This window comes from Rhipicephalus microplus, chromosome 3, assembly GCF_043290135.1.
Source record: "Rhipicephalus microplus isolate Deutch F79 chromosome 3, USDA_Rmic, whole genome shotgun sequence".
Lineage (NCBI taxonomy): Eukaryota > Metazoa > Arthropoda > Arachnida > Ixodida > Ixodidae > Rhipicephalus > Rhipicephalus microplus.
This window is the reverse complement of record NC_134702.1, coordinates 4,516,836-4,536,757: the sequence shown is the minus strand read 5'-3', so window position 1 is coordinate 4,536,757 and position 19,922 is coordinate 4,516,836. Positions and strand designations below refer to the sequence as shown.

At 44.2% G+C, this 19,922-nt stretch overlaps 1 protein-coding gene across 1 annotated transcript in view; it reads right to left on the bottom strand.

The window, feature by feature from the left end:
* Positions 1-19,922, bottom strand: part of LOC119164034 (echinoderm microtubule-associated protein-like CG42247) — an 85,454-nt gene that overhangs the window by 5,513 nt on the left and 60,019 nt on the right. The window contains exons 5-8 of the mRNA XM_037416143.2: positions 15,423-15,572; positions 13,001-13,070; positions 11,952-12,053; positions 2,764-2,853 (exon numbers count right to left, since the gene is read on the bottom strand). Of these exons, the coding sequence (XP_037272040.2) occupies positions 2,764-2,853; positions 11,952-12,053; positions 13,001-13,070; positions 15,423-15,572 (412 nt within the window). The remainder of the gene's footprint in view (positions 1-2,763; positions 2,854-11,951; positions 12,054-13,000; positions 13,071-15,422; positions 15,573-19,922) is intronic.

Genomic DNA, 19,922 nt, shown 5'->3' with positions numbered 1-19,922 from the left:
GTACAAGTTACAGAAGTGCTAATGCAGGAAAACATACTTTTTGATGGATCCTAAAAAATACTGATGTTAGCAATGGTAGTAGTCGGGCGATAGAAATCTTGTACTGCATGTATTTTATTACCTATAAAATATAATGGTATGTATCACATGTCTCTAATGTTCTAGTCTGATTCCTTCCTGAGTGATCGTTATTTAAGTATGTTATGTAGTAAGTATGTTACAAGATTTGTATAATCAGTCAGATTCAATGTAACATGATATATTTGTCAGCTATTCTTTGCTCTTTTGCTTCTTTTGTTCATGAAGGTCTGGATGCCGCGAAAGCTGTTTTTATTTTTATTTTTTTGATGTACTAACTGTGTACAAGGGTGTTGGGTCCTTTGCCAGGCTATATGCCTTTAGCCCCAACATCCTTTTGTTTCTTGTGTCTTGTACAAGAAAACAATAAAACAAATTTTGAATATTGAAAAAAAAATTGAAAAAAAATTTACCTTCGTCGTCTATTAACGTCACGGAATACCAAGTTTGGTAAATGTGGAGCTAGCGAAGCAGCCGCGAGCACACTAAGAGCACAGTACCTAGTCATGCTTTACATAACACGCATATCATGATTATTAAGTTTGCACCAGTCATATACCGCCGTAATTCATTCATGTCCCGTAATACTAAATTTGGTATATATGAAGCTAGCGAAACGACCATGAGCGCACCATGAGTGTGACGTGTAGTCATGACTTCCATGACATGCACGTCATGATTTCCACGTTAGGGTCTGATACTTATGTTCGCCATGCAATTATGTCACAACATACCAGCTTTGCAATATGTCATGTGAACAAAAGCTCCACAAGAACAACAATACCATGAAACGTAAATCATGGAAAACATGTCATGATTTTCATGTTATGACTGGTCACTTATGCTCGTTATACAGTCATGTTGTGCTATACCAATTTTGGTATCGATACCAGTATCAAAACGGCGACGAGAGCTAGAAGTCGTAAGAGATAGATAGATAGATAGATAGATAGATAGATAGATAGATAGATAGATAGATAGATAGATAGATAGATAGATAGATAGATAGATAGATAGATAGATAGATAGATAGATAGATAGATAGATAGATAGATAGATAGATAGATAGATAGATAGATAGATAGATAGATAGATAGATAGATAGATAGATAGATAGATACGATCAAAGTCGCTGAAGCTCGCTAAGAAATGCTTCGCATTTATTGATTTGTGTGGCTCTAGCAATGAGCTCATCATAACCAATTGACGTGACAGAACAAGCTCTTATTTCAAGACTAGAAAATTTTCTTATTTCAAGACTAGAACTCTCGTCCTATCTGAGATAGGACAAGAGTTCTTATCTATGTGCCTACAATATAAACGACGTACAATATCAGCTGCGACAATATAAGCGCGTTCAAACGAACTGCGGCTGTGCGACACATATAAGAACCACCAAAAGCACGAAGGGCGACGCGGTTTATTAAAGTGGTGATTTAGGCTTTTTGGCTCATGCTCATTGCACATCATCTTCGTCATCAGCCCCACTATGCCCACTGCAGGCTTCTCCCATATTCTGCCAGTCAACTCGGCCCTGCCACTGTATACACGCAAACTTCCTAACCTCATCTGCCCACCAAACTTTCTGTTCCCAATTCACCTATATACTTGCCTTCTCTCGAAATACAGTCTGTAATACTTAATGACTAGCCGTTATCTTGCTTTTTCGCACTACCTCCCTTGCCCATGACCATTTCTTTTTGATTTGAACTGTGGTGTCCTGAACACCCGTTTGTTGCCTGATATATGCTGCTCTTTTCTGGTCCCTTAGGCTTACACCTATCATTTTCTATTGCATTGCTCGCTGGATCGTCCTCGACTTAAGTAGAACACCCTTTGTAAACCCTACAGATTTCTGCTCCGTAGATAAGTACCGGTAAGATGCAGCAGTTATATACCTTTCTTTTGAGAAATAGTGGCTATCTACCAGTCTTCATTTGAGCTTATGGCACGCTACAACGAAAACAAAAATGCACAACGAAACGCAAACGTCGTCGTTGTTTGTGTTTTTTCCGGGCATAATGTATTTTTTGCGCTGTAGTGTGCCGTGAGTAACTCCGTCGGTTGCGTCATTACTACCCATCAAAGTGTTCATTTCGTGACCTCCAAACTACTTCTCAAATACGCACGGAAAACACGACTCATCTTGCACTTGTACGTAGTTCAAGGTACGTCATCTCCTTTCTCGAAAAAAAAAAAAAGCTGGAGGCGACATTGTACAAATGCCTCTTCAATCAGTTCCCTATATGTTGCGAGTTGGCTTATGGCGCTGAAGGCCCATTACAATGCAGCTATAGTCACACCAGTCGAAGTGCGCCACCACAAGAACTCCGGCTGGCAGTTTCATTCTCGCGTTCTAGCAGTGCTCCTGTAATCTGTCAGTATGGCACCTTCAAGGCGCGTTTTACACATTCCTAGCCAGAAATAGACCAGTATGATAAGCATTCTCGGTGGCCCAATTGGTCTGGTATAATCAAGAGCCTGCAAAACGTCTCGCGTAATTTGCATTAACTTCGACCGACTTACACCCCATTTGCTACTTTCAGCGAATAAATCCGAAACGTTTTGCTATTTACATGCTTTACCACAGGTTTGAGTGCGACTTCAGATGGGAAATGTCTTATTTTTATTAAAAATAATTATTTTACACGCTAATGAACAAAAACGAGCTGACGAGTAACTCACAACAGCTCTGCCAAGGATCTCGTTTTTCTGCCAGTCCCACAGGGAGAGCTCGTGGTCGTGGCTGGAGTCTACAGCAACTAAAAAAGGCCCCTAAAAGAAATACATAAATTGCATTCAATATAAGGCACATGTATATCTATTATAGTAACGTAGACGTACATCCACACTAGCAAAATATATCTACCTAGCATACAATACGAGAATTTTGTGTCAGGTAACAAGCAAGATGACGACGCTTTAGTACACTGGAAAAATTATGTCATCACGCACATCGAGGTTATTTTACCTCGACACTCATTCCATTTTATAAGGTCGTCTGCACTGTTTTTAAGAACTCAGTTCCAACAGACTAGATTTGTTATTCTACATGGGCACGTGGAACTCCTAAGCAGGTAAGCAAGCTCAAAAGTGTCGGTGGCCCTTGATCAGAAGGCCCTCTCCATTTTCTTACCTGTTTTGTTTCCGTTTTGATCTGACTGTGTCAGAAAAGAAAATTTCCCAATACTTTATTAATTTTAACTCATTGCATGCCTACCGATTTCGAGAAAAGCAGCGCAGCGGCTTCATAACATAGCAAACTTATTATTAACGAATAAGTGCAGCCAAGCAGTGGTGAAAACTTTTATTGGTTATGAAGCTTGCCGGGAAATTGGTGGAGTCCTAAGTAGCTTGGTCAAGGAGGCTCTTCCGATTTTCGCCAGCTAGCCGGGTTTTCGTTCGGGGTGATGTCTTTAATCGGGTGGAGTGATTAACATAGCCACATAACGTAGGTGGATCCCCACACCACGTACAACAGTATATTGTGAGATTTGAGTGGTATTTTCTCTGTAAGCAAAGGTACGTGTTGGTTTGTACTCAATGCCGATCTCGCGCCTTTTGCACAGTTGGCTCCGAATGCAGACGTCTATTTTTTTTTTGTTTCTTGTCCTTCCCCTTTTGTTGGTTTTCGAGGATGTCCCGAGGAATTTTCGGGGTTTGGCCGAGGGTTGCGACCAGTGTTCGAATGCTTATTGCACGAGAAGCCCGTCAGTCTTTTTATTGCCACCAAATCCCGCATGCGCGGTGCACTAAAGTATTGGATGTGGATAATTACTCATCGTTTCAGCAGCATTCGTGGCAGAGTTCATGATGTGATTAAACGAATAAATTTTCCGACAATCGTGGCAGTCTTCTCAATGTTACTGAATGATGTCAACGTTAAAGATTTGACCATGTTCTCGGCTTTTCTCGGAGTACGAGGAAAAAAATTTTTGCCTGCTCAATATGGAGTGTCACTTTCTGGAAGCACAAAAGCAACAGCGTAGTGAAAAGGCAAATGATCAGGTAACTGTTCTCTATCCTACTTCTGACCCCCTGTAGCGGGCAATATTCCTTCCCAGGTGCTACTGCCTGATCGTGCAGGGACGACGCTGTGCTCCACACAGTTACCGGCAACCTACGAGAAGCTTCCGACGCTAGTACCCATTGTGTACCTGCTGGCTTGCCCTTGAAGACGTATTCAACGCCCAGCCCGGTGTCTTCTTTCTGAGCTCTCCCTATGCCAGATTTGCTCAGCGATTTCTTCCAGAAGACTTCTGGAAGATATTACTCCACGCTTAATCAATACGTTTTCCCGAACTTTAATACAGGCACCTGTTGCTGTCTGACCATAGCTCAGTGATGTGACTATTATAGTCCAGCGTCGGCGAACAGTGGAGAACTTAGTCTAGCTTCATGGTGCAGCCGGTGTGCCCTGACAAGCGAGTGGTTGCCCACATCGCGTGTCGTCTGCTCCACAGAGATTCGGGGCGGTTGCGTCCATTTATGCACGTGTTCGTGTTTTCAGTGTTATGGCCGGGTTGCGTATTTGTTGTTTGTGTCGGTAACGGGTGATTAAGTGGTTGTCGCGTCTCTGCGCTTGTCACTACGGGAACTATGTGGTGAATCTAAAAGAATGTCGAAGTCAAAGCAACATAAGGGAAGGACTTGCTTAGTGTCGTTCGACAAAACTGTTTACCTCAAGAACAAACAGTGTGTATCATTATTTATGGCTACATCACATGAAGCCCACTTCACAGCATGGAACAGGAGAATAATGCAGGCGAAGAGGAGACTCACACTAACAGCTGTGGTTTGCGAAAAACTTTTAGACGCGAGTTTCATCGAGTGCGTGTTCACCATCACCGTGAACGGCGTTGTCAACAAGGTTCCTCGCAACAAACCATGCCTTAAAGCTCATCCGGTTCCTACAATATTCCCTGAATATTCATCTGTAGCAAAATACCAACAGGATGACAAAAAGAAACTTGTCCAAGTAATATTTTAGCACAGCGCGCGCTGCAGGAACGTCGACTCAGCTTGCCGCCGAGGGTCCGAAATAGCAACTGTGAGTTCGTGACGCTAAACGACTGGTACTGAAAGTAGCCATCCAATCTCTCATGCCTGTCGCATTGGCTTGAGGCGTCATCCCTACCAGCAGAAATGGCAGCTTACGCTTATTATGAAAGTGAAGCGAATAACAGCGCCACCCTATGAATTGACAAAATATGTACTTCGAAAAGGTTCTGCCTGAAGACAATCGTAGCTGCGGCTTTCTAGTTATGGTGTATACCCCAGAGGACGAGAGAAATACAGGCAACCACCTGACACGTACGTATCGCTGAGGCTGAATCTCTTAGCAGAAAAATTTCAATAATTAGAGCTTTTTATCGTAGTTGTGGCTTCATCGAAACACAACCCGGATGCTATTAGCCCCGAGAAGTTGGAGTGGCGCCGCCTGGCGGATGACGTCATGGCACGGACTCTTCGATGCCAGCCTCAGCGCGCCTACGCTCTCGTCGGGAGCTGTTCCGCGGTTTGCGATCACCTTTTGCTTCAATGAAGCTGCAGATGGATGAAGAAAGCAGAATTCTTGTTTTTAGGGTAGAAATATAAAAAGTTTACTTTTGCAACTGCACAATCACGCGCTGGGTCGTGTAGCGATCTAAAAGGAGTGAAAAGGTCTGCGCCGCGCTTCTAACCCCGGTGATGGATTCCATTCGTGGCCACGACAGCCGCATTTCGATGGGTGTGAAAATCAAGAACATGCTTCTGTTTGGATAGAGCGAATTCACTGGCGTATTATCCTGTGATTTTGAGAAGGAATTAAAATACCATATCTGCATTATTAGGTTGAAATGTGCATGGGTGATTCGTTTCGCAGATATGAGGCCTTCTGCACTAGAATAATTTGCACCGGAGAAATCCACCACGTATCTACAGACAGTGCTTTCACGGGCGTCAAACCTTCGCGCTCGTGTTCAGTATCGGGTCTCGCCCTGCAATACCACCACCGCTGTTGTGTGCTTTTCTCGTGTACACTACACACTTTCTTTCACGTTTCCCTCACAATACTTTTAAAGCTTTACCTGACCGAAATTATTCAGGTTAGCTGCGGAAATCGCTATTGCTGTCAGAATCTGTCTTCGTGCAGAATTGTAGCAACGGTGCGGTCGCGCTGCTAACTACCAGTTTAGATTACCACCTCATATCTTGAATTTCCTTGCAGTTGATTACCTATGGGTGGACATGGCATGCAAGACCAGTCGTCGCCTCATCGATGTGAAGGTTGTTTAATTAATACATGGGCTGAAAACCTATAGGTCGGAATTCCTTTTTTTTTTGGGGGGGGGGGGAGGGCACCTTTGTGATATAATTATTTTTCTCGCTGCATAAGGCTTCGCAGAGCCTCATGGAGCTTCGACGAAAGGGTCGTGGCGTTAGTGTGTCTGTACTGTGCCGGGCACTCCCACAGAATGTGCGGAAGCACACTTTACGACCAAACCTGGGTGACCCAGCACGCCCGTGAGGCAGCGTCGAGGCAAGCCCTTGACGTCTTCTGATTAGAGGCCTATATAGGCCCGGCCACCTAAAGCTGCTAATTTCTTATAATAAAGTTTATTCTTCTTCTTCATCCTCCTCCTCCTCCTCTGCATGGGGAAAATTTTTGGAGGCAGGGCACAGGCCCGATGCACCACTTCCTGGTTACATCACTGCATGGGTAACGTCGGTAAGTGCACCATCGAAAAAAAAAAAGAAAGTTCTCTAGAAGCGTACGTAACTGGGCGAGTTAGAATGTAATGTAACCCAGCGCAGAAGACGACACAAAAAAGAAAGATGACACAGGACAACCTGTGTCCTCCTTTTTTGTGTGTCGCCTTTGCGCTGGGTTTTTTGCTTCATGAAGAAAAAGAAAAAAATGGCAGCATATCCACGGAGCGAATGATGGAGAGTGGGGCGAAGCATCCGTCCATCCATTCGTTAATCTTCCGTCCATCCATGCGTCCGTCTGTGTGACCGTCCGTGCGTCCATTCGCCCGTCCATGCGTGCGTCTGTTCGTGCGTCCGCACGTCCATCTGTGCGTCCGTCCCTGCGTTCGTCCATGCATCCGCCCCTGCATCCGTTCATGCGTCCATCCGTCAGTGCAGCCATCCGTGAGTCCGTCCATGCATCTGTCTGTGTGTCCGTTCGACCATCTATTCAATATTCCAAGTACCACCGTCTTGCATCTTTTCATCATATGGATGGATGAATGGATGGATATGGTTGTACCCTTTAGATCGGGCGGTGGCTAGCGCCACCAAGCCGTAATACTTAATGAAGCAAAAACTAGATTTATTTTTTTTCTTTAAAAAGTGAGTTTGAGGATTCGTACTTTGCAGTGAAGAGTTTAATTTTCACTCGTGCCTTGACTTTAGCCACTAATCAGATAACCTCCTTCTAGTTAAGTCTACCCGCTTAAAGTATATTTTGCCCTCCCGGTCCCTAAACCCCAGTGCTTTGAAAACCTCTGCGCCATCATCCTGAACTATAGGGTAAAGCCCTTTACAGAACATTATCAAGTGTTCGGCAGTTTCTTCTTCCTCTCCACACGCACTGCATACTGTGTCTACCCCTTCGTATTTGGCCCGATATGTCTTGGTTCGCAGTACTCCCGTCCTGGCCTCAAACAGTAGAGAACTACCCCGAGTATTATCATAGATCCTTTCCTTGGCAATTTACTGCTTAAAAGTTCGATAGATCTCTAGTGCGGACTTCTTAATCATGCTCATTCTCCACATGTCAGTCTTCGTTTCCTTCACTTTCTTCTTAACCGATAGTTCTTTTTGATTTGGCCACCTGCTGTTTTCTAAGTATTTACCAGTCAATTTCCTGGTTTGCTTCCTCCATTTTGTATCGACATTCTTCATGTACAAGTAGCTCAAAACCTTCCTAGCCCAACGCTCCTCCCCCAATTATCTCAATCGCTTCTCAAATTTTATCTTGCTGCTAGCTTTTCTGCCCTCAAATGATGTCCATCCCATATCACCTTGTACTACCTGATTTGGTGTATTCCCGTGAGCCCCTAAACAAGCCTACATATTCCACGTTGCTTAATTTCTAATCTTGCTTGAACTTCTGATCTCATGCACAAGACCGCATTGCCGAACGTCAGCCCAGGAACCATGACCCCTTTCCATATTCCTCTCACAACATCATACCTATTGTAATTCCACAGTGCCCTATTTTGCATCACTGGTGAATTCCTGTTACCTTTAGTCGTAACGTATGTTTCGTGTTCCCTCAGGTACTCGGTCCCATTGCTTATCCATACGCCCAGATATTTGTATTTATCTGTTATCTCAAGCGTGACCTCCTGTATCCTAAGCTCACTACCTTCGTTGTCATTGAAAACCATGACTGCTGATTTTTCCTTACTGAATCTAAAATCTAACCTATCTCCCTCATTACCGCAGTGTCCCCTTTCCGCATATGCCCCGCCATATGCACCGCCATCCAGCGGACATTCCAAGGACTGAACGAGAGGTGGCACACGCACACTTTCTTACGGCTTGCGCTTCGGGTTCACTTCCCACCTTTAACCACCTCGAGTTCATGGTATATACTAGTTCACTGTATTCATGGCTCTGCGGCTCAACGCTCGTTAAACCTTTTTAAAACCAAGGAGGTTACGCCCAGCGATTATAACGTAGCAACCCTTTCTTGTCATATAGTGCTCAATGTACATGCCAATGACTGCTAAGGGGGAATGAGAGACGGGAGAATTCGGCGGTTAGATAACGCGCACGCTGCAAATTTTTTATTGTTAAACAACGCACAGAAGAAATCTCTCACCAGCACCAACTTGGAGGTAAAAATGTAAGACTAGTTACACACTACGACTACTACTACGACTACGAGGGACGAACGGGTGCCGCTATGAGAAGCTTCGCCCCTGAAAAAAAGTTCATTTATATTTTCTGACGTTTGGGTTGAATTTACTGCTATCAGCGGTGCTCCCACGTGAAGCACCCTTTAGGGTTTGTGACGCGGTGGTAGAACACTCCTGCATTTCTCACAAATGAGAGTTTTATGACTACATAATTTCTGGCAACTGTCGAGAAGAAACTTGTACATATTATCCCAATAAGCGGAAAATATCTCATTATTTCCGAAATCATTCTGTGAGCGGCAGTATTGTTTTGTTTGTTTGACGAATATGTTAAGCGATGGCTTATGACAGTAATATTCATGTAACGTCTCCTGCTGGAGCAAGTGCAGTCAGCTCAAATTATTTAGATTATTCCCAGATGCGGGCGTAACTTGCACGGTAAAGCGCAATGTATTCAGTGAATTGAAAATGTCCCAATTTTCTTTGTGATACTTCGGCACCGATATGTTATAATCCCGGAGTCTATGCCTAGTCGTAATCACGTCAGCACCACTTAGATTTTTTTAGCACCCATTCTGTGGTGTACGCGATACAAACAACGAACGCATTTTCCTGTATCACCATTCTCATGTGTAAATCCTTCGTTCGTACGGTAGTCTGCATATCCTAAGCTAAATTATGGAAACTTCTAACAGTTTCAAAAACGTTCACTAGTTGTGAAAGCTTGCATTTTCTATCTTGAAAATTTGTGTCACGAAATTGAGGAGTGATCGCAACGTATCGCTAAAAAGCGTGTAAAAGGCGGGCCCAGAAAAAGGCAACAAGTGCTGGTGGAGCAGGCGCGCCCTCACCGTGACGTCACATTGCCGCAACCGTAGCGACGCCAGTGTTCGTTCTCGGGGATAATATATACGTATTTCCTCGAGCCATCTTTTCTTAAACACGAAAGTGTTTCATGCCGGGGTCCACCAAGACTTCAGTGACGCACGTTTGTCACGGAAATTACGTAAGGAAGAGGGGTGTTCTATGCTGGCCAATTCACATTCGCTTGCGGACGGCTTGAGGGCGCTGGTGGTGGCGTTTTTACCAGCGCCACTTTGGGCAGATTCTAATGTCTATCGCTGCGGCTTTGTTGCGTGTGTCGTGCAGTTTACCGTCCATGAAAAGTTTCTCAGCCGTGACTATGCTCTGTCTAGCGTCCAATAACCTGCGTTTACAGGCATCCTATTACCGTCTTACTACGATTGGCTCTGTGGTGATTGTCTTCAAGATAATGCCTTTTTTTTTTGCTCTCTCACACACGATTGCAAAAGTCGTGCATCCCATTATCTATGCACGAGAAAAGTGGTGGCATGGTAGAGACTATTCTACAAACATTTTCAGTGCGATAAAAATATATATGACCTCTCTCGGTAAATTTTTATCGTCGCCGTCGGTGGCGGCACCGCCATGATGTTTGCTATTAAATTGATAACATCATCCCGTGCGTCGTCGTGTCTGTGCGAGTTGTAGCGTGCGAGAGGTGCCATCAATTGCAGCTCAAGCAGAAAAGACCCACTCGGTGCATCTTTCGTTGCGTGAGGCAAGGGTCACTACACTCGCCTCCGGAATTAAATTCGCACTCTGACTGCCCACGGCTCGCGTATCTCTCAGCCCGAGAAATCTGCAGATCGCTCGTAGTTTTGTACAAGATAATTGCGCTGTCACAGTGATGTTTTCGTCGATGCCGCAGACAGCACGGGGCTCACTTTGCTTCCTAAAGGAGTGCGTTGCTAGAGAAACTTCCGTCATAAATTATTCCCGCTACCACATTCACTGTTTAGCCCTCGTGGTGAAGGTGCGACCTTTTTAAGAAAAAATATTCGCACATTGTCATCAAAAGCGCGCCCTTGATTTTGAGTTCAAATTATGAAATTATTAAACTAGAAACCACAATGACTAGTACTTTCTGCTGTCACTAACACAAACAAAATGTGGGGTTTTATGGCAATAAAATAGCTCAACCCCATGTACTCAGATTTGGGTGCACGTTAAAGAACCCCAGGTGAGACGCTCCCTGGATTTCGTGCCGACCGGTTGTGCGCCCGCGCGCTCCGCGCGCTCGCGACCTTCGGCGTCATCGTAGCGCTGGCCGACTGGGCTCGTCCTACGTCATCTCCTGTCGCCGACGACCTTCGACGACAGCGCAGCTCTGATTTACTGGTCCTGCTCTACGCCATCTACAGACGCCGACACCATCTCTCGCAAGTGTACCCCGTCCTCGGACTCCAGTGACCGTTCTTCCATCTTTCCTGTCTCTCCTATCCCCTCAGTTTGTTGTTGCTTCTTCTTCCTCTTTCCTATACCTTTACTTCTACCCTTTTATCCCTCCTTACCCCCATCCCTTTGTGAGCTCTGTGGCGGTGTCGCTCACTGAAGCAGACAATAACGGGGCTCACTTTTCTCTTCCTTTCCCTCAAGAACCACTTCAAAGAACCCCAGGTGGTCGAAATTTTCGGAGCCCTCCACCACGGCGTCTCTCATAATCGTGTGGTGGTACGGGGCGTTAAACCCCACATATCAATCAATGAATCAATCAATCAATCAGTCAATCAGCTTAACCAAACCTAGCATGGGCTGGACTCGGGCCCGCTCTGAGCCTGACAAAAGCCCGAAGTTCTGAGGTCCGGCTCGGGTCCAAGTTAACACCTGCTTACTTTTCCGAACCCGACCCACGAGCTTGGCCCAGGCAGTCCTCTAGTTTGGCGGGACTATTTATTGCATGGGTCTGCCATATTGGGCGTTTGTGTTTTGCATCTTACGGTAGACGCACGAAAACGATGTTCCACGGTCCTCACACTGTAGAAAAACAAGAAAACATCAACATACCAGACCACGATGGCGGCTCCCATGTGTCTCAAGTGAAATAGTCTACAAAATACAAAATTGTGGAAAGGCTCGTGCATTATGCAGCGAAAGTCATCATTGTGAAATAAAAACTGGGCAAAGTTTTTCGTACACCAACGTGATGTATCTCACCTGATATGAGAATGCAAGGCAAGACAGGCCTACATTTATGATTCCCGCCCCAAGAACCGCTAGTGTTTCAAGCGTGTCGGTCTTCCAAATGCGAATGTGGGCCTGAAAAAATAAAAAGAGAAGTAACTGGCAAAATGCGCATCGAGAATACGCTATTTTTTAGAGGATTCAATTCCCCGCCAGTACATTTCATTATGTGAGAATCGATACATAACAATGTCATGGTGAATTATAGCCTTTCTCGTCTACCCAAATCTGCAAAATGCTCTTCGTAACAAGTGCTGGTATGTCAAACTAAGTTGCCGGCGTATTTTCTACTGAGTGACATCGAGGACTGGTGCAAATGATTTTTCTACAGTGAAATATTTCGTCGGGCAATTTCGTTATACTAGATGAGATGCAGTGGTGTCGTGAACTGCAGGGCCGATATTACTCCGTTCATTGCAGTTCCAATTTTTTTGCTATTTATTTCAGTCGGATCAATATAGCGCATGCTGGTATGTAGAATAGCATGCAGTCTTACTGAAGAACTATAAAGCTGTGCGTATCCACCTACACTATTTCACTTTTATGCAAAAGTATGCACTACATGAGCGAAACGAATGGGTAGGGGGTAAGGATAAAAAGGACGCTGTCAGATTCAAAAGCATTGTAATATCAGAGAGTTGTATTGAGGGCATATAGACATCCAAGTATACGAAGCACACAGTCACTGGGGATGTTTTGAGCGGGCGTCTTTTATTGCACTGAAAGCTGTACATAACCATGCATGTCCTGAAGTGTGGATCGGCACCCGGTATCATAGCAAATGACGATGTACGATCGCCCCAAGTCTAGAACGCAGCGGCTGCCCTTGATTTTGTGTACATTGCCAGATTGTCTCAAAGGGCCCTGAATATTACGAGCAGCCATCATGTGCACCTTTGTGCAGGGCCCACTAAAGCCCAGTGTATTATTTGTTCCACGCTTTTCGGCAGAAAGCACTCCCTTCATGTGCTTCACACGCATTCTAAATGTGTAACAGAGTATCACAATAATGTAAAGCTTACTGGAGGTGCGTGATTGAAGCCAGCGCCCTGTCCCGTAGCCGCGACGTCTTCGTTGTAGTTGTACGCAATGCTGGAAAATCGAAGAAAAATATAACTTATACTGCCATCATTTTAAGGATGTGCAGCGCAGGGCGAAAAAACACAAAATTAAAATTGACACGGCACACGAAGCGCGAAGGGAACCTGAAGGCCATGGACCAACAAATCTTCAAGTTCATTTCGCAGCCAGTTTCGTATACGCCTACTGCGGGGCCCAAATTGCGCAACTGTACGGAGAAAAGCAGCGCATGCAAATTTATTATGGGTTTCTTCAGAGCCGGTGCTTTTAAAACGCGTATTTTAGCGATATAAGTTAGCAGTAAAGCTAAAAAAAAAAAGAGAGAGGTAACTTGTAAGGAAGGCTTGTCTATACTCGCAAGCTGTTATTTGTCAAGCTATTTGCTAACTGTTCCATCTCTGGTGATCAACAATGTAACGCAGCCATCGTTACACAGTATTCTTAGTTTAGAATTACCGAAAGTTAGTTTATAAAAACCTTAGTTAAAAACCGTCAAAGTTTTGTCGCAAAGCGAAGCAATGAACGCTAGAGCAATAACTAGGATGGTCGCGCGAAGAATGGCTAGCACGTCAAAACGTGCCCCGCGTTTCTCACGCAGAAATGACGCACGAAACGTACTCACAGGTACAGATGAACGCGAATAAGCGTCTCAGTTGATACTCAGCTGTCTGAAAAGCGCGTGTTTTTCGCAAACGGAGACTGTGCAACGAGTTCAGTAACCATTGTGCGCCCGGTAACTACAACAAAATTGTTTCGGTGAACGTCCAATATGATACAATTATTCCCACCGCGATATAAGTGAGCGCACGTGAGGGCGTCCCCTCTGCGCGGAGCAAAGCGCGTGTAATTTATGAGAGCGCGCACCGCAGCGTCGTGGCGATCTGGCGACGCTAAAGTCCCTAGATGAAACAAATTTGTATCATCTAGGGACCTTACGTGACGCGCCCTCACAGCGCCATCACGCTGGTAATGCTGAAAACACGATAGTAGGTCCCCGAGGTGCTCATCGCCAGCAGGAAGTGGTAGATATAAATAGCTTGCCGTTGCAACGTTGGAAGAGGTGCTCAGGTTGAAAGAGGTGCTCTTTCGTGGCTTAATTTCGCCTCGCACTCGCAATTCAGAGGTGGGAGGTTCGATTCCGTGTACCGGAGTCTTTTTCTAAATTATCTTTTTTCTTGCGTTTTCATTTATTGCCGCCGTTCGACATTCGTATAAGACGCATGCAACAATTTGCGTTCGTGAAAGCCGCCACACAAGTGGTATAAAAACTGTGCCATGGAACGCCGTCCTGCACGTGCTACGATGCTACGCCACGACACCGGCACGAGTCTCGAGGGGTAAAGAAGAAGAGGCAGACGAAGTTCTTGATAGCGAGCAAGAGACATATTTGGCCGGCCATTTAGTTTGGAGTTTACGGGCACAGGTTCGCCCTAAATAAATAGTCTTTACAATACAAAACTCTATATTTATTGGTAACAATATATAGATACGTATAGGTATACGATGAATGACGGCTACTCCGGTGGCAAAGTCTAGATGAGAGTGTCCACATAATTGCTCTCACAATAAAATGCAAGATATGCTCGCTCAAACCATTGTCCTATAGTTCAAGTAGGTCATGTATGTGGAAACTGCAGAAAAAACAAGAACGCATTGAACTGCGCGTCAACTTAAACAAATAAGTTTAAACACCTGTGCGTGTGCTCACCGTGATTACAAAGCGTTGGGGCTAAAGCAGATATGACTACAGATAATTTTTTGTCCAAATTTTTAATGCACACTAGAAAGAAACCTTGTCGAAAACAGTGCTCGCTTTGTATAATTTTTGCAAAGATTGTGTAGTGCCTAGAATGTAGACATTGTTGTACTGTAAAACAGGATTGTTTAACTGCTTGGCATTGACCAACAACTTGTTTTGGCAGTTTATTCATTAAAACTGACGCTTTTGCTGTAAACTCAACTCGGGGAAGGACAATTCAATAAAAGTATGATTTTACCTGTGCGACTACCGTGCCCTTTGATACCTTCTGATTGAACAGCAGCCGGTATTTTAAGTTTACGCACTATAGCGGGGTACAATTTACACTTGACACTGAAGGTGTCCTATAGTTGAAAGCTTAAGCTATCAACTCTAGTAGGTACGCTACATCACTAAATAGGATTTGTAGCCAACCGCACTGGCGCATACGCAAAGTTTAGCTTGTCAGTTGCTGGAAATCTACACCATCTGCAACCATATGGTGCATGCAAGATCTCTTATGAAGCCAAACGCTGGCAGCATTGAGATGCGATATTACGTTTGTCCTGTGCCTCGCCAACTTATGGACTCGCAGGACAAGACTTTTTGAATAAGTGGGCTGTTACCAGTCGATGTCCATAGAGTGTCCCATGTAGAAGCGCTGCTGGTGCTTGGACCGGTTGAAGAGGACAGCCAGAGCCGCCACATTGTACAGTATCTCTCCTGAGCGGATCACGTGGAGGTTGTTAAATGAGCCGTTGCCTTGGTAGCCATGACTGCCATAAGCACGTCAAGGGTGGTTCAAGTTTTACCAGAGATTCCAGGGTTGCTATGTTTGTCTACTCTGTGCCAGTTTGGCCACTTTCCTTGGGCTGTCAGCGGAAAAGGCGCCTTCAATACTCGGCTAGATTGTGCTAGTATTTGACCTTTCTATTCGAACCAAATCGCCAATATTGAATGACGTTGGAGCCCCTGACCTTTGAGAACGTGGTGTCAGGACTTTGTTGCGCATAGACTTCCCAGGTCTCAAAATTAGAAAGCTGTGTTACTAAAAGACAAGACACCTAAATACGTCACTGGAGTTTGAAAGAAAGAAACGTTTACATAGCACTTCATGTTGCGGGTTACCTATCGTTAAAGGCGTTTTCTTTTTTTGCCGCATTGGAAAATGAACCAGACAACCAAAAGTGGTCCCCATTCATAGCGATCTTCCCTCATCGACACTGAGAATCGGGTGTTTCTGCTTGTGTCATCTTCTCGCTCTTGCATACTTAACCAAGAAGTGATTACGAAGCCAAAGTTTATGATTCAATCCAAGCCATTAATGAGAGCTAACGAACAATCATTCCAGGAAACGTGTCGGAAATGGTATTAGAAGTAATTTTATACTGTAAATATGAACTAACGTGGACGAAAAGATAAGTTGCCACCGAAGGGATCCGAACCTGCTGCCTTCAAATAACGCGTCCGATACTCTACCGCCAGGGACGGATCCAGTCACTCGCTGTAGGGGGGGGTGTGGGGGAGGGCGCTGTCATCTGCAGTAAGATAAGAGAGGGAGGCAGGGTCATGAGTTTGTTTTTACTAGATAAAACCCCTTCGTAGCATAAATACTGTTATTTTGTGCTCAGAGTAGTTTCACTCATTTGTCCTAATTAGTGATAGGAGGTAGACTACGAGCACTGATGGGAGGGGGGTGCACACAAAGGTTTTGGGGGGTGGGCGATCACCCCTACCTCCCGCCTCTGTGGATCTGTCGCTGGTCATCCCCACGTCCACTATATAGGGACTGACCAAACGAGTGGTCTGACGGTAGGCTATAACGTAAGCTACACTCGTGGAAAACTTTTCTTGGCAACTATGGGTAAGCTACGGTGGAGGAACTCCTACACATATCCTATAACGTGAAGATGCCGCTTGCGGGAAGATGGCTCAATATGGCAATCAGTGCGTTTGCGGTACACGTGCAATTTTAGACATTGTTCCATTTGCAACACCACGGTGTGTGCTGCGTCCTTTTTCAATGAGTGTGCTGTTGTAGGTGAAATAATGTAGTATGTAACGCTAACTTCCAACGGACACTGCGCGCGCCGGCCGCAAGCAAGAGCTGCTGCCGTTGCCCCGCCATCCTATAGCAGACATAGACATTGAAAAAGGAGAAGGGAATGACCTGAACCGGAACCAGTTTACGCAAGATGGGCTAATAAAAAACAAGATAGCGGAACTTGCAGTTCCAGTCTGAAGTCTAAGCGTTGGAGCGTTTTTAAATTTCGCCCCATCAAAATATTGTCGAGGTAGGCATAGAGACAAACCCCCGCTTTCAACGCTTAGCAGAGTGATGCCACCGGGATCCTTTTAGAATGAACAATCCAACAACTGGTGCAAAATAAAACTAACCAAGGAAAAAAAAGTGCGACAATCTTTCAGTATACGTCGCGCAAAGATGAGCACAACGAAGCATGGGCCCGTCACCATCATTCCCCTCTTTCTCGATATTTTTATATGGGTGGGCTTCGTTGCTTTTTTTTTTCTCTTTCTTTATCCCCGTCCCTTTATTTGAGTGTTCATTTATACCTTCCTATCTCGGCTTGCTTCCTCTTTCCCTCTATTTCTTTGATTCCTTTTTGTACGAGTAGCCTGGAAAGCCGAGTGGTTGAGACGCCAGAAATCTTTACGTGTCGCCAAAAAGAGGGCAAAGAGTGCCGTTTCGTGAATAATGACATCTGAATTAATTCTGTCATTTATTTTCACTGCAGACTTTTCGGCTCATCTTTTTTTTTTTCATTACGACCAGTTTTTGCAAAATGGTAGCTGCAAAAAGTTTGGTTTGGTTTGCTTTGCTTTGCTTTTATTCAAGGCAAAATTGAACAAGATTGCCTTGGGGGACACGACTAAAGGCTAAGTAAAAGCCTGACTAGGTCGTGCCACCCTGGCAGCAAAGCAGAAACATACCGCAAGTACAGTACTCAGAAAATTATAACATCACGTGTTATCTTACACGGGTACCATAGTCGAACAGGAACTGCCAAAAGTGTGAATAAAAGAATAGAAATATAAGCAGTCCTTATTCGAGTGGTGGCAAATATAAACAAAGGCATGTTTTCTATCAAATAAATTAACAAGAAACATCTTGACTAGGAAATCGAGTTGCTCTACAAGACAAATTAGAATATAATAAACAACAGGCAAAGGGACAGTAATGAACAAGGTGCAACGAATACAAAAAACATCATTACCTACAAATTTCTACAATCAAGAAAAGCATCGCTTTCATCCACTAGGAACTCTTTCGTTATTTTTTAAATGATCTAGCTGAAATTCCGTCTTCCAGTAAATGTAATATAGTTGGGTGTTTGTTTAGAATGTTTGCAATTTGTGACGCTAATCGTTGGTCACCGTAGTTCGTGCGTGATCTATATTTGTATATTAGGCTCTTTCTCAGCTCGTATGGTGTTTGTTTCACATAATATGTGTCCAAGAATAGTGATGTTCTTAGTTTATACTGGTGAAATATCTCTAGACATAGCTTATGTCTGTATAACAGTTTTATAGGTAATACTTTGTACATTTTAAAATATGGTCGAGCACTTTCGTAAAGGGGAGTGTTAGATATAGCACGTATAGCACGCTTTTGTAATATCAACAGAGAATTAAGGTTTGTAGTGGTCGTTCTTAGCCACACCAAGGAGCAGTATGCTAGTCTTGAATGTACTAGTGCGTAGTAAATTTGCAGCTTGACATTTGATGGGACTTAGTATCTCAGTTCAGACGCAAAAAAAAATTAGTATTTGTTTTTACGGTTATGAAGCGTGGAAACTTGAGCAAGTTGGTAGGACATAACTGAATGTACGAACAGCGCAAACTAGAAGTAGTTACCGCGTAACTACGGAAGCGAAGAAACAAGGACACAGAAGAGCGCCGACTTTCAACAATGCTTTCACAGTGGAGAGGTGTACATTATAGAGAAAAAAAAAGAGAGAAGAATAGAATGGGCATGCGTGAAAGGGTGCAGTTTACAACCACTGCGATACAATGCCAGCAAAACACTTGTCTCTTGTTGATTGAGCTGGAAACAAATACACAGCTTAAAAATTCTCGAAATGCGCAGTCTCTTTTTGCAACAGCGCAATTGATGGGAAACTTGCACATGTACCCTCAAACTTACTTATGTGATTTGCTTCAAAAGCTTTGGAAGCAAATAAAAAAATCAAGAAAAGCGATCTCAGACTCAAAATTCATCAGTTCCTAAGAACTGTGTTGCAGTCTCTTATCTGCACAATGTTTCGCATTGGCTGAAAAAAAAAAGGTAGACGCGCTGGTATCATTGCTGTATTTTCCACCCCGAAAAGCTATCAAAGCTTTGTAAGTTGTTGAATCATACAGCTGAAAATAGAGTAATATGCTCTGTGAAACACAAAACGCGCTTTGTATTTTGTGTTATTGGTGTCGTATATCTTGTTTCGCTTCCTGCGGTAAGATATACATAGGGCGAACCGGAAGGTGCTTGAACGACCGTTTACGAGAGCACAATAATTATGTGCACAATGCGGTTCAAAGAGACCTCGGAAACCACTGCCGAGACGGCGGCTGTGTGCTCCTCTTTGAGCGTCAATTACGAGGTGATAGGCAAGCACCACTTGCAGGCCACGCGTGAGATTATTCAAGCATATAACATAAGTAACTTTGACGGTACATGTGTCAATTCCCAGTCAATTGTGCTGTTGCAAAAAGAAATTGCTTATCTCGATCATTTTTAGGCTGTGTATTGGTTTCCAGATTATTCAACAAGAGACAAGAGTTTCGCTGACATTGTACCGCAGTGGTTGTTACCTGCATCCTTCCATGCGCATTTTGTTCTTCTTTCGCCTAATATGTACACCACTCCGCTATTAAATCATGGTTGAGAGTCGGCGCTCTTTTCTATCCTTGTTTCTTTGCTTCCGTAGTTACGTGGTAAGTATACATTTCAAGCATGCACTGTTCGTACATTCACTTTCTCAGGTGTTATTCATTTCAGAACACTTCCACCGCCTTACTTGCTTGTACCCTGATGTTTTCTTCGCTAGTTACCTCATTTCGGGAAGATAGCTTGCGGTGCACCAAGAAAAGCAGTCGTTGCCTGAAGC